Source organism: Pongo pygmaeus, chromosome 13, assembly GCF_028885625.2.
Source record: "Pongo pygmaeus isolate AG05252 chromosome 13, NHGRI_mPonPyg2-v2.0_pri, whole genome shotgun sequence".
NCBI lineage: Eukaryota > Metazoa > Chordata > Mammalia > Primates > Hominidae > Pongo > Pongo pygmaeus.
In genome coordinates, this window is record NC_072386.2 from 58722923 (window position 1) to 58737606 (window position 14684).

General features: G+C 43.5%; 1 protein-coding gene across 3 annotated transcripts in view; it reads left to right on the plus strand.

Moving 5' to 3' along the window:
• The window catches only part of TJP2 (tight junction protein 2), a 160442-nt gene that overhangs the window by 2380 nt on the left and 143378 nt on the right, over positions 1 to 14684 (plus strand). For 2 of the 3 annotated variants that reach the window (XM_063649582.1, XM_063649588.1), the window contains exon 2: positions 8512 to 8626. In XM_063649582.1, the coding sequence (XP_063505652.1) occupies positions 8512 to 8626 (115 nt within the window). The remainder of the gene's footprint in view (positions 1 to 8511; positions 8627 to 14684) is intronic. The other variant, XM_054501546.2, reaches the window with a different exon arrangement.

Genomic DNA, 14684 nt, shown 5'->3' on the forward strand with positions numbered 1-14684 from the left:
ATGAAAATGCAAGCCCAGAAAGGAGACAGGCTTCAGCATCAGTCTAATCCAGGGGTTCTGGCTCAGCTTCCCTGCACTTCCCTTGGTGCCATCATCTGCATCCTGAGGCAGCTTCCAACATGGTAGCAAAATGGTTAAAATGCTGTAAAATTGTTGGCTTTACAACGACACAGCAGCTCACCCAGGAAAGGAAAGAGACTGACTTTTCTCATGGCTCATTCTCTTTTTAAAATGTATCCTTTTTATTTTTGAGACAGAGTTTCACTCTTGTTGCCCAGGCTGGAGTGCAGTGGCACCATCTCAGCTCACTGCAACCTCCGCCACCTGGGTTCAAGCAATTCTCCTGCCTCAGCCTCCCAAGTGGCTGGGATTACAGGCGCCTGCCACCATGCCCAGCTAATTTTTTGTGTTTTTAGTAGAGATGTGGTTTCGCCATGTTGGTCAGGCTGTCTTGAACTCCTGACCTCAAGCGTTCCGCCCGCCTCAGCCTCCCAAAGTGCTGGGATTACACGCGTGAGCCACCATGCCTGGCCTCCCTTCTTATTTTTTTAAAAAACTTTCTAAATTGCGAAATGTGACACACAAATGGAAAAGTACATAAAACAGATTTAAGACCAGGTGTGGTGGTTCATGCCTCTAATTCCAGCACTTCAGGAAGCTGAGGCAGGAGGATCATCACTTGATGCCAGAAGTTCAAGACCAGGCTGGGCAACATAGTGAGAACCCGTCTCCACAAAAAATTTAAAAATGAAGTGTGTGGTGATGCACGCCTGCAGTACCAGCTACCTGGGAGGCTGAGGCAGGAGGATTAGGAGTTTGAGGTTGCAGTGAGCTGTGAGTGCACCACTGTGCTACAGCCTGGCTGACAGAGCAAGACCTATTGAAAGAACGAAAGAAAGGAAGGAAGGAAGGAAGGAAGGGAGGGAGGGAGAGGGAAACCCCACAAATTTAATTACAATTCAGTTAATTTTTATAGAGGAAATACCCATGGAATCATCACCCAGATCAAGAAACAAAACTTTGCCAGCATCCCAGAAGCCTCCTATGTATGCAACTCCTTCCTTCCTCCCTCCCTCCCTCCCTCTCTCTCTCTTTCTTTTTTCTTCTTTCTCTTTCTTTTCTTTCTTTTTCTCTTCTTCCCCTCCGTCCCTCCCTCCCTCCCTCCCTCCCTCTCTCCCTTCCTTCCTTTTTGACAGGGTCTTACACTCTATTGCCCAAGCTAGAGTGCAGTTGCACAATCACCACTCACTACAGCCTCTACCTCCTGAGCTCAAGTGATCCTCTTGCCCGAGTAGCTGGGACTACACGCTCGCTCCACCAAGCTCGGCTAATTTTTTAAATTTTTGTAGATATGGAGTCTCCCTATGTTGCCCAGGCTGGTCTCAAACTCTTGAGCTCAAGCAATCCTTCCTCCTCGACCTTCCAAAGGTCTGGGATTATAAGTGTGAGCCACTGCCAACAGCCAACTCTTTCTTAAGAGTGAGGAAACACACCAACCAGAAGTCCAAGGCAAACATACCCTAGAGTTTCATCAATAGAAATCAGGTCCCTGGCTCAGTTGGGAAACCATCACCAGAGGAAGGTCACTGATGAAGAATGGGTGCTTGAGCCAATTACTAGTAGGAGAAGTAGGACCCCACTTAGAATGATCATTAATTGTCCGAGGAGCTAGGAATAGGTCACATTTTTCTGAGACCCGGAGCTGCAGAAAGAGTAGATACACAAGAGAAAAATTAAAGCTCTGGCCAGGCGCAATGGCTCAGGCCTGTAATCCCAGCACTTTGGGAGGCCGAGGCGGGTGGATCACCTGGGGTCAGGAGTTCAAGACCAGCCTGGCCAACATGGGAAAAGCCCATCTTTACTAAAAATACAAAAATTAGCCAGGCATGGTGGCAAGAGCCTGTAATCCCAGCTACTCTGGAGGCTAAGGTAGGAGTAGGAGAATTGCTTGAACCTGGGAGGCAAAGGTTGCAGAAAGCCAGCTTAGCAACAGAGTGAGACTCTATCTCAAAAAAAAGACCAAAAAAAAAAAAAAAAAAAAATCCAAGCTCTGTTAGGAAAGAACCCAGGAGGAAGCAAGGCTGGAGAGCAACCAACAATGTCCATTACAGTGAGAAAGCCCGCAGACATTACTCAAAGACTATAAACCTGGGTTACTGCTGACAGGCCTGAAAACAAAGTTGATAATGATATAATAAATATTAAATCAATTGTGAACCCAGTGGTTTTCAGTGAGGGAGAGGGTTGTCTCAGAAACTCTTAGGCCACTTATAAAACCTGTGCAGTGTTTTTTCCCCGCTCAGCTGCCAGATTCAGGCATATTTGAAAAAACTAAAAACAGCTGAGGGCACAGTGGCTCATGCCTATAAGCCCAGCACTTTGCGGGGCTGAAGCAAAAGGATCACTTAAGCCCAGGAGTTACAGACCAACTTGGGCAAAATTGTGAGACCTCATCTCTACAAATTATAAAAAAAAATTAGCCGGGTATGGTGGTGCTTGCCTGTGCTCCCAGCTACTCGGGAGGCTGAGGTTGGAGAAGGGCTTGAGTCCAGGCAGTCGAAGCTGCAGTGAGCCCAAATAGTACCACTGCACTTCAGCCTGGGTGGCGTAGTGAAACCCTGTCCCCCCGAAAAAAAAAAAAATCCACAACCACACCATCTGAGAGCATTATTGTTACCATTTTGGTATGTACCTGATAAGCACTGCTAGTTACCAACCCTATATCCATGTTCTTCTGTCTTTCTAACATAATCATAATTTTGTTTGGGAATCAATAAGCCCAGTTTAACAAAAACAAAACAAAACAAAAACAAAAAAAATTTTCTCAGAATTATTTGCAACTCTGAAAATCCTTAGGACCCAACTTTGACTAACGTAAGGTAAACAGGAAAGCTTGCAGTAGAGCGGACAAGCAGGCTCAGCTGGCATAAGCTTTTGCCTATATGATGCACTAGATGGTTGAAGGTGGAGGAAGCATCTTGGACCCATGAGGGTCAAAACCACAGACAAAAATGACACAGTAGGGAGATTGGAAAATCTTTCTCCCTTGTTGTCATCGTAGAGGTGCTGTACCAAAACTGTACTGTCTGCCTCCAGATATTTTGTGATGTGAAAAAAAATAAGGCAGGGTGCAGTGACTCACTCCTGTTATCCCAACACTTTGGGAGGCTGAGGTGGATGGATCACCTGAGGTCAGGAGTTCGAGACCAGCCTGACCAACATGATGAAAACCCGTTTCTACTAAAAATACAAAAATTAGCTGGGCGTGGTGGCGGTAACCTGTAGTCCCAGCTACTTGGGAGGCTGAGGCAGGAGAATCAATTGAACTTGGGAGGCGGAGGTTGCAGTGAGCCAAGATCACGCCACTGCACTCCTGCCTGGGTGACAGAGCAAGACTCTGTCTCAAAAAAAAAAAAAAAGAAAGAAAAAGAAAAAAAAATAAAGGTCTAATTTTGTCCTTTAGTGGCCTATAGTTTGGCCATTGTGGTTGAGATTCTGTTATCTGTAGCTGATTATAATCCTCATACAATCTCCTTCTCAAGTTTTTCCTATGCATTTATAAATACATACTTTTTAACACTTACCAGAAGTCTATAAGGCAGGTTTTTTTGTTTTTGTTTTTGTTTTGTTTTTGAGACGGAGTCTCTCTCTGTCTGTTGCCCAGGCTGGAGTGCAGTGGTGAGATCTCGGCTCTCTGAAGCCTCCACCTCCTGAGTTCAAGCGATTCTCATGCTTCAGCCTTCTGAGTAGCTGGGACTACAGGCACCCACTACCACACCTGGCTAATTTTTGTATTTTTAATAGAGATGGGGTTTTACCATGTTGGCCAAGCTGGTCTCGAGCTCCTGACCTCAAGTGATTTACCCACCTCAGCCTCCCAAAGTGCTAGGATTACAGGCATGAGCCACCACGCCCGACCAAGGCAGGTAATATTATTCTCATTTTATGTATTTATTTTTGTTTTTAAAATCATGTTTGTTACTCTGGTCAATAGTTGCCCATGTAATATAGCGGTCTTCAGTTTTTATTTTTACGTGGTTATATAGTCTGAATGACTAGCTCATAGTCCAAGGTAGTTTTACAAGTTTCACTCTTTAAAATGGTGTTACTGTTGTAGGAGAAAAAGTCTTCACTAACAAAGATATTACACTAGTGAAAACAAAATCAAGAATGATCTGCTGGTACCACAGTTACAAAGCAACTCTCAGCAAGCAGTTCCCCCACCTCTCACATCTAAGGGGATCAAGAGTTAAAAATACCTTGGAAAAATCAGTTGACAAGTCTGGGTGAGGTGGCTCATGCCTGTAATCCCAGCACTTTGGGAGGCCAAGGTGGGCGGATCACTTGAGGTCAGGTGCGCCTGTAATCCCAGCTACTTGGGAGGCTGAGGCAGGAGAATTGCTTGAACCCAGGAGGCGGAAGTTGCAATGAGCCAAGATTGTGCCACTGCACTCCATCCTGGGTGACAGAGTAAGACTGTCTAAATTAAAAAAAAAAAAATCGTTGACAAAAACATACAACAGGGAAAGAACAGCCTTACCAATTAAATGGTGCTGGGAAAATTAGATTGCCATTTGCAGAGGGATGAAACTGGATCCCTATCTCTCACCATATATAAAAATTGACTCAAGATGGATTAAAGACTTACGTGTAAGACCTGAAGCTATAAAAATATTAGAAGAAGGCTGGGCATGGTGGCTCACACCTGTAATCCCAGCACTTTGGGAGGCCAAGGCAGGCGGATCACGAAGTCAGGAGATCGAGACCATCCTGGCTAACACGGTGAAACCACGCCTTTACTAAAAATACAAAAAATTAGCCGGGCGTGGTTGTGGGCGCCTGTAGTCCCAGCTGCACGGGAGGCTGAGGCAGGAGAATGGCGTGAACCCAGGAGGCGGAGGTTGCAGTGAGCTGAGATCGCGCCACTGCACTCCAGCCTGGGTGACAGAGAGAGACTCCCTCTCAAAAAAAAAAAAAAAAAAAACTGGAAGAAAACCTAGGCAAGGCTGGGAGTGGTGGCTCATGCCTGTAATCTCAGCACGTTGGGAGGCAGAGGTGAGCGGATCACTTGAGATCAGCAGTTTGAAAGCAGCCTGGCCAATATGGTGAAACCTCGTCTCTACTAAAAATACAAAAATTAGCTAGATGTGGCGGTGCATGCCTGTAATCCTAGCTACTCAGGAGACTGAGGCAAGACGATTGCTTGAACCCGGGAGGTGGATGTTGCAGTGAGCCGAGAAAAAAAAAAAAAGAAAACTTAAGCAAAACTCTTCTGAACATTTGTCTAGGCAAAACATTTATGACTAAGACCACAAAAACACAAGCAACAACAATACAAATAGACAAATAGGACATAAACTAAAACATTCTTCACAGTAAAAAGAAACAATCAACAGAATGAACAAACAACTTGCTGAGTAGAAGAAGATATTTGCAAACTAAGCATCCGACAGGGGACTGATATCTAAAATATACAAGGAACTCAAACAACTCAACAACAAAAAGAGAATAACCCTATTAAAAAGTGGGCAAAGGACTTCAATAGATATTTTTCAAAAGAAGACATACAAATAGCCAAGAAGCATGTGAAAAAAAAAAAGCTTAACATCACTAATAATCAGAGAAAGGCAAATTAAAAGTACAATGAGATAGCATCTTACACCAGTCAGAATGGCTATTATTAAAAATTCAAAAAAATAACAGATGCTGGCAAGGATGCAGGGAAAAGGAAACTCTTTTTTTTTTTGAGATGGAGTTTCGCTCTGTCGCCCAGGCTGGAGTGCAGTGGTGAGATCTCGGCTCATCACAACCTCCGGCCCCCGGGGTTCAAGCGATTCTCCTGGCTTAAGTAGCTGGGACCACAGGCACATGCCACCACACCCAGCTAATTTTTTTGTATTTTTAGTTGAGACAGGGTTTCACCGTGTTAGCCAGGATGGTCTTCATGTCCTGACCTCGTGATCTGCTCGCCTCCTCCTCCAAAGGTGCTGGGATTACAGGTGTGAGCCACCATGGCCGTCCAAAAAGGGAACGCTTATACACTGTTGGTGGGAATGTAAGTACAACCTCTATGGAAAACAGTATGGAGATATCTCAGACAACTAAAAATAGAATGGTCATTCCATTCGGGCTAGCAATCCCACTACTGGGTAGAAAGGAAAATAAATCATATAAAAGAGATACCTGCGGCTGGGTGCAGTGGCTGACGCCTGTAATCCCAGCACTTTGGGAGGCCGAGGCGGGCGGATCAAGAGGTCAGGAGATCGAGACCATCCTAGCTAACATGGTGAGACCCCGTCTCTACTAAAAATACAAAAAAAAAAATTAGCCGGGGGTGGTGGTGGGTGCCTGTAGTCCCAGCTACTGGGGAGGCTGAGGCAGGAGAATGGCATGAACCCGAGAGGCGGAGCTTGAGCTTGCCGTGAGCTGAGATAGCACCACTGCACTCTAGCTTGGGCGACAGAGCGAGACACCATGTCAAAAAAAAAAAAAAAGATACTGCACTTGTGGCCGAGTACAGTGGCTCACACCTGTGATCCCAACACTTTGGAAGACCTGAGGTCAGGGGTTCGAAACCAGACTGGCCAACATGGTGAAACCCCGTCTCTACTAAAACTACAAAAATTAGCTGGGCGTGGTCGTGGGTGCCTGTAATCCCAGCTACTCGAGAGGCTGAGGCACAAGAATTGCTTGAACCTGGGAGGCAGAGGTCACAATGAGCTGAGATCGCGCTACTCCACTCCAGCCTGGGCGACAGAGCCATCTCAAAATAATAATAATAATAATAATAATAATGAGATACCTGCACTTATATATTTATTGCAGCAGTATTTACAGTAGCAATATGGAATCAACCAAAGCATCCATCAATGGATAATTGAATAAAGAAAATGTGGCGTGTGCGCGCACACACACACACACACACACACTGCATACTATTCAGCCATAAAAAAGAATGAAATAATGTCTTTTGCAGCAACATGGATGGAACTAGAGGCCATTATCCTGAGTGAATTAATGCAGGAACAGAAAACCAAATACTGCATGTTCTCATGTACAAGCGGGAGCTACATAATGTGTACACATGGACAGAGTGGGGAATGACAGACACTGGAGACTTGGAAGGGTGGGAGGATGAAAGGGAGTGAGAGATGAGAAATTACTTAATGGGTACAACATACATTATTCAAAGGATGGTTAAGATGGTTACACTAAAAGCCCAGACTTTACCACTACCCAATATATCCAGTAACAAAACTGCACTTGTACTGCTTTAAATTTATTTTATTTATTTATTATTTATTTATTTATTTTGAGATGGAGTTTCGCTCTTGTTGCCCAGGCTGGTGGAGTGCAGTGGTGTGATATCAGCTCTTTGCAACCTCTGCTTCCCGGGTTCAAGAGATTCTCTTGCCTTAGCCTCCTGAGTAGCTGGGATTATAGGCACGCGCCACTACGCCCGGCTAATTTTTGTGTTTTTAGTAGAGATGGAGTTTCATCATGTTGGCCAGGCTGTACTCAAACTCCTGACCTCAGGTGATCCACCTGCCTTGGCCTCCCAAAGTGCTGGGATTACAGGTGTGAGCCACTGCGCCCGGCCTAAAGTTATATTAAAAGAAAAAAAAAAAAAGCAGTAAAATCAAATGGTACCTGCAACACCCTTACCTAAAGACCAAGCTTGTAAACTATTCATCTGTGCTGCTCAAATGTGACAGAATTAAACATAAGGCTAGGCTGGGCGCGGTGGCTCACACCTGTAATCCCAGCACTTTGGAAGGTCGAGGCGGGTGGATCACAAAGTCAGGAGTTCGAGACCAGCATGGCCAACAAGGTGAAACCCCGTGTCTACTAAAACTACAAAAATTAGCCGGGCACGGTGGCAGGCACCTGTAATCTCAGCTGCTTGGGAGGCTGAGGCAGGAGAATCGCTTTAACCCTGGTGGCAGAGGTTGCAGTAAGCCGAGATCACACCACTACATTCCAGCGTGGGCGACAGAGTGAGACTCTGTCTTGAAAAAAAAAAAAATCCACCAATAAATACTTGGTGTTTTGCTTTGTTTTGCTTTGTTTTTGAGACAGGGTCTCGTTCTGTCACCCAGGCTGGAGTGCAAGGCACAAATACAGCTCACTGCAGGCTCGACCTCCTGGGCTCAAGCAATCCTCCCATCTCAACATCCGGAGTTGCTGGGACCACAGGCACACACCACCGCGCCTGGCTAATTTTTTTATTACTTGTAAAAATGAAATCTGGCTATTTGCCCAGGTTGGTCTTGAACTCTTGGGTTCAAGTGATCTTCCTGCTTCAGCCTCCCAAATTGCTGGGATTACAAGCATAAACCACCGTGCCGGGCTATCGACAGCTTTTGATGCCTGGAAGGACCCTTTCCCATGACAGCACAGGTCCATAAAAGATTGCCCTTGGCTGTGCCGTGCAATGTGGGTGGGTATCTTATAAGAAAGTGCTCATTCGCCCAGTTTTGCGAAGTTCCTCACTCTCGCTTATCTGTCCAGCAGGGCTTCTATCACAGGGTGAAACTTCAAACTGGCTGGGACATTCCTTATCTTCCATCTCATCCTGGGTGGCAGAAGAGTCTATCCTCATTTTTGAAAGGGAAAGCAAGTTCAGGTAGGTCCAGTGAGATTACCTCAGTCACATAACTGAAATGTGAAAACATTGCGACTTATGCCCACTGTAGGACTCCAATGCTCATGCTTTCTCTTGTACCATGTCTCTCTCTCTCTAGGGTTCTTGGATGGGCAGAAGAGGCTTCTCTAAATTTGTTTTATTTATTTATTTATTTATTTTATTTTTTTGAGATGGAGTCTCGCTCTGTCGCCCAGGCTGGAGTGCAGTGGCGCGATCTCCGCTCACTGCAAGCTCCACCTCCCAGGTTCACGCCATTCTCCTGCCTCAGCCTCCCAAGTAGCTGGATCTACAGGTGCCGCCACCACGCCCAGCTAAGTTTTTGTATTTTTAGTAGAGACGGGGTTTCACCGTGTTAGCCAGGATGGTCTTAATCTCCTGACCTCACGATCTGCCCACCTCGGCCTCCCAAAGTGCTGGGATTACAGGCGTGAGCCACCGCGCCTGGCCAAGTGAAAGAATTTTTTAATCAATTAGCCTACTTATATAACCACAGTTTACATCACAGGGATACTGTGCCAAATAAGTACTCATTAAAATGTGAGCCCATTATTTTGGTCATGCCCCTATTATCTCTACTATTACCCTATGGATAATAAGCAAAGGTGCAATTCAGCTGTATCTCTAATTTCAATTATTAACCTATACGTATAAATACCAGTTGTATTATTACAGAACTATATTATTGTTCACAACTCTTTGAACATCACAATGAGTAAGTTGATTTTTACATTATGCACTATCAGTAATATTACCTTCATTTTCTACGAAGGCATCCAATGAATATATCTATGTGTATGTCTATCTATATCTATATCTGTATAGCTGTGGCTTTCTCTCTGGAAATTCATAGGTAATCCCAACTCCAGAGAAACTATGCTTTTCTATGTGAATTTAAAATTAGTTGTATTTGCCAGAGGCTTAAATAAAACTACAGTGATCTTTGGACTGTTAACAAATGGCTAACACAAAATATTTATTTATGAGTTGTTTGCTAAAGTCCAAATGCCATAAAGCAAACAGTATGCCACTTACTTGAACTGATATTTTCTTAGAAAAGCTTTTTAAAGATGGCTTTAAAAGAGAAAAAAAAAAGCTTGTTAAAAATGTCTTTTAAAGCTATTCTAGCCGTGAATCTAGAGGTAACCACTGACTCTAAACTCCATGGAGATTTGTAAATTGAATGACTTACAACATCATGTCAAAGTAGAGTGGACTGTAAAGTGTGTTAAAGAGGACCAAAGTAATCTTTCACCCAGTGATTGCTGAGCATGGAGGAGGGATTGTCGTTGGCTATTCCTCTTTCCTTTCTTCTCAACACCTGACTGGTAGTCACAGGTCAGGTGTTTACCTATTTGTGCCACTCCTCAGAGAGAAGGTGGAGCTTCCTGGGAGGAGGGACCCAGGTGTTCCCCAGGCTCAGAAGCAGCCCTGCCCCTCAGGCCAGGCAGGTGTGGCTGGGGAGGGGTAAGGAGTGCCAAAAGAGCACTCAGCAGTCATGTGACCCTTGTGACCTTGACCAGCCTGTTTCTGAGAGGTACAGCTGCCCCTATTTAGTCTTCAGGAAATACCAGAACACCCTAACAGCAACCTCTCACTGGGTCCCCTTCAAGACTTTCTCCATCCCATTAGGATCCCTGCAAGTGTCAGCCAGTGGTAACTGGCAGATTTTCTAGTCCACCCCATATGTTTATTTTACTGTATTTGGCTTTTAATTAAATTCAAAAGAGTACATTATTAAAAAGTACAGGTGTGGGCTGGGTGTGGTGGCTCAGGTCGGTAATCCCAGCACTTTGGGAGGTAGAGGTGGGTGGATCACTTGAGCTCAGGAGTTGGAGACCACCCTGGCCAACATAGCAAGACCCTGTCTCCATTAAAAATAAATAAATAGCCAGGCACAGTGGCTCATGCCTGTAATCCCAGCACTTTGGGAGGCCGAGGCAGGCGGATCATGAGGTCAGGAGATTGAGACCATCCTGGCTAATACAGTGACACCCCGTCTCTACTAAAAATGCAAAAAATTAGCCAGGCGCCTGTAGTCCCAGCTACTCAGGAGGCTGAGTCAGGAGAATGGCGTGAACCTGGGAGGCGGAGCTTGCAGTGAGCTGAGATTGCACCACTGCACTCCAGCCTGGGCGACAGAACAAGACTCTGTCTCAAAGAAAAAAAAAAAAGAAAATTCATTCAGCTTTGGTGCTTATCCAAGGACTTATAACGTAAATTTCTGACATAAATCATAACCCTCAGTACATATGTATTTTCAAAGGAAACAAGTCATCTTAAAGTAATATTTTTCTATATGCTAATTGATACATTTTTATAGTAAACTGAAAATTATGAGTAAACTGAAAGTATGCTTAACAACAAAATAAATACAGCATATATGGTTAGCATATACATTTCTTAGTGTAAAGGCAGCAGTGAATTTGTACCTTACAACAAATCTGTAATTCCAGTAGCTTTTTTTCTGGAATTTATATAATGTCTCACCGTGTTCCACAATGCTAGAAAAGTCTTTTTTGGCATCAATCTATGCAAAAATTTCTGACATTTTCCCCAAATTACATGTAACTTTTTTTTTTAACTTTTCCAGAAAAATATGGAAACTTTATCAACCACTTATTAACTGAACAAAAAGTTAGAGTACTACCAAATGCTTTTTTAATTTTGCTCTAACAGATGTTTTAAAAGTTCAGACATAGCTGATGTTTTTAAGGATAACTGCATAAAACACACCAGATGATTTCAAAGGATGAATCTTAGTATCTGACTCATTCGAGACATCCTTAGTATCCAGAAAAAATCAGTAGAAATAAAAGTAATATAATTTTCAAAGAATTCATACATACTGGAAGTCTTAGAAAAAGCAGCTTCTAAATGCAAGGACTAGGAGGTTTGCCCATCGTACTATTAATAGTTACACACATTTCTCCTCATGAAGTAACTGAAGCTTTCTGGCTTGTTTGTGGAACTTTAGTTTGTAGGAAAGCATATTCATAGGGCCAAATCTTGTTGGTTTCTGTTCCAGAGAATGTTTCCAACACCCCTTTTTTTCTGGTAATATTCCAGGACTGGCTTTGTTTGGGCTTCATGAGCCTTTAGTCTCATGATAACCATCTCTGGTTTATCATCCTCACGCTGAATGAGAGGCTCCCCGGTTAGATCATCAATGTCCACAGTTTTGGGAGGGTTGAATTCAATGTTGTAGACTTGGCCACTGGTGGGATGAATCCCCAAATTTTTATATAGAAAAAATTTCAGCCGGGCACGGTGGCTCACGCCTGTAATCCCAGCAGTTTGGGAGGCTGAGATGGGCGGATCACCTGAGGTCGGGAGTTGGAGACCAGCCTGACCAACATGGAGAAACCCTGTCTCTACTAAAAATACAAAATTAGCCGCCGTTGTGGCACATGCCTGTAATTCCAGCTACTCGGGAGGTTGAGGCAGGAGAATTGTTTGAACCCGGGAGGCGGAGGTTGCGGTGAGCAGAGATCGCACCATTGCACTCCAGCCTGGGCCACAAGAGCAAAACTCTGTCTCCGAAAAAAAAAGGAAAAATAAAAAAAGGAAAAAATTTCAAACATACCAAATAGTGGAAAGACTAATAAATGCCCATAGACTTTCCACTAGGTTGTTACCACATTCATTGACTGCCATTAATATCTGATAGGGTTATGTGGTTTTAACATGAGAAGTATATGAAAAGAAGCAGAACTCATCAAGTCTCAAAGTCTTAAGAATTAGAAAGAAAAGGCGCGGTGGCTCATGCCTGTAATCCCAGCACTTTGGGAGGCCGAGATGCGCAGATCACCTGAGGTCAGGAGTTCAAGACCAGCCTGACTAACATGGAAAAACCCCCGTCTGTACTAAAAATACAAAATTAGTTGGTCACGGTGGCACATGGCTGTAATCCTAGCTACTCGGGGGGCTGAAGCGGGAGAATCGCTTGAACCCAGGAGGCGGAGGTTGCAGTTAGCTGCGATTGCACCATTGCACTCGAGCCTGGGCAACAAGGGCAAACCTCTCGTCTGAAAGAAGGAAAGAGAGAGAGAGAGAGAGGGAGGGAGAGAGGGAGGGAGAGAGGAAGGAAAGACATTATCAAATCATAAGAGCCAAAGGAATGTAAAATCCACTTAACTGACCTGGGTGGAAGGTACAAATTTCTATGGGTAGAAACCAAATTAGTAATCCTGGGAGGTGGGCTATATGGTTACCCCTTTTCGAAATTATGAAGCGATTTAAGTACAAACAGAGTTTAGTGAGTTCCAGCCAGATGTACTTGCTGGTAGCTGTGCAACTTCAAACATACTTAGAATGCAAAATCCACAAATTACTGGAATGATACATATATTTCCTTAGTGAGTGAAAAGAAGACTCACTCCTATGGTATACAAAATCTAATCTTGCAGTCATCTGAAATCTTTTCTTTAAAGTTCACTAAGAAAGTAGTTGTCTGGCCGAGAGTGGTGGCTCACGCCCGTAATCCCAGCACTTTGGGAGACTTAGGTGGGTGGATCACCTGAGGTCAGGAGTTCGGGACCAGCTTGGTCAACATGGCGAAATCCTGTCTCTACTAAAAATACAAAAATTAGCTGGGTGTGGTGGTGCATATCTGCAATCCCAGCTACTCATGAGGCTGAGGCAGGAGAATTGCTTGAACCCAGGAGGCAGGGGTTGCAGTGAGCCAGGATGGCATCACTGCACTCTAGCCTGGGTGACAGAGTGAGTGAGACTCCATCTCAAAAATAAAATCAAAATAAAATAAAATAAAATAAAATAAAATTGAAGGTAATCATCCACATAGAAGGTAGGCATCTTTTTATCCAAAGGAAAATTTATATATTTATTTATAAATACATAAAATAAAAATAAAATAAATAAATAAAAATAAATTTTCTGGGCCGGGCACGGTGGCTTACACCCGTAATCCCAGCACTTTGGGAGGCTGAGGTGGGCAGATCACAAGGTCAGGAGTTCAAGATCAGCCTGGCCAACATAGTGAAACCCCGTCTCTAATAAAAATACAAAAATTAGCTGGGCATGGTGGCCCATGCCTGTAGTCCAAGCTACTTGGGAGGCTGAGGCAGGAGAATCACTTGAACCTGGGAGTTGGAGGTTGCAGTGAGCCGAGATCGTGCCACTGCACTCCAGCTTGGGCAACAGAGTGACACTTTATCTCAAAAAATAAATAAATAAATAAAAAAGAAATACAGCTATATCCCAGAATAAATCTTGGAAATATAATTTGCAGCGAAAAGAGCTGGTTGCAGAAGACTATTATATAGAGTGTGATTCCATTTTTATAAAGAAGCTCAAAACCAAGCTAATCCAAACAACATATTGTTTAGGAAGACATGCATGTTTGTTAAAACTGTTTTTTTTTTTTTTAATGAATGCATAATTTAGGATGGTGATTACCTCGAAATGGATGGAGAAGATGGGTTGAGGATTTGGAAGGCACGTGGTGGATTTAAAAGCAATGGCAATGCTTTATGCATAAATTGTTTGGTGGGTTCATGTATTCATTTTATTATATACTACCAAGCTTACAGAGATGTTACTTATATTATTTTATATATATCAAATATTGTATAATAAAATGTAAGTGAAAAATGCTACTTTTATAAAACAGAATAATCAAGCAAACATGTTAAGTTAAAACCTAGAGAACTAGGGTTTTAGACTTGTAACTTTAACTAATTGGATATTCATTTTGGAACCAAAGCAAACATCTGAATAGTCCATAGAGAAAGACATTTAACATATCATATAGTATACCATTGTTTATCCTGCCATTCTTTTGGCGGCTAAAAATGTAATTTTAATTTTTGCTATTTCAGATACACAGGAATAAGCATTTTTGAACTTCTTTCCTTCTTTTTTTTTTTTTTTTTGAGATGGAGTTTCACTCTTGTTGCCCAGGCTGGAGTGCAATGGCATGATCTCAGCTCACTGCAACCTCCACCTCCGAAGTTCAAGCGATTCTCCTGCCTCAGCCTCCCGAGTAGGTGGGATTACAGGCACCTGCCACCACGCCTGG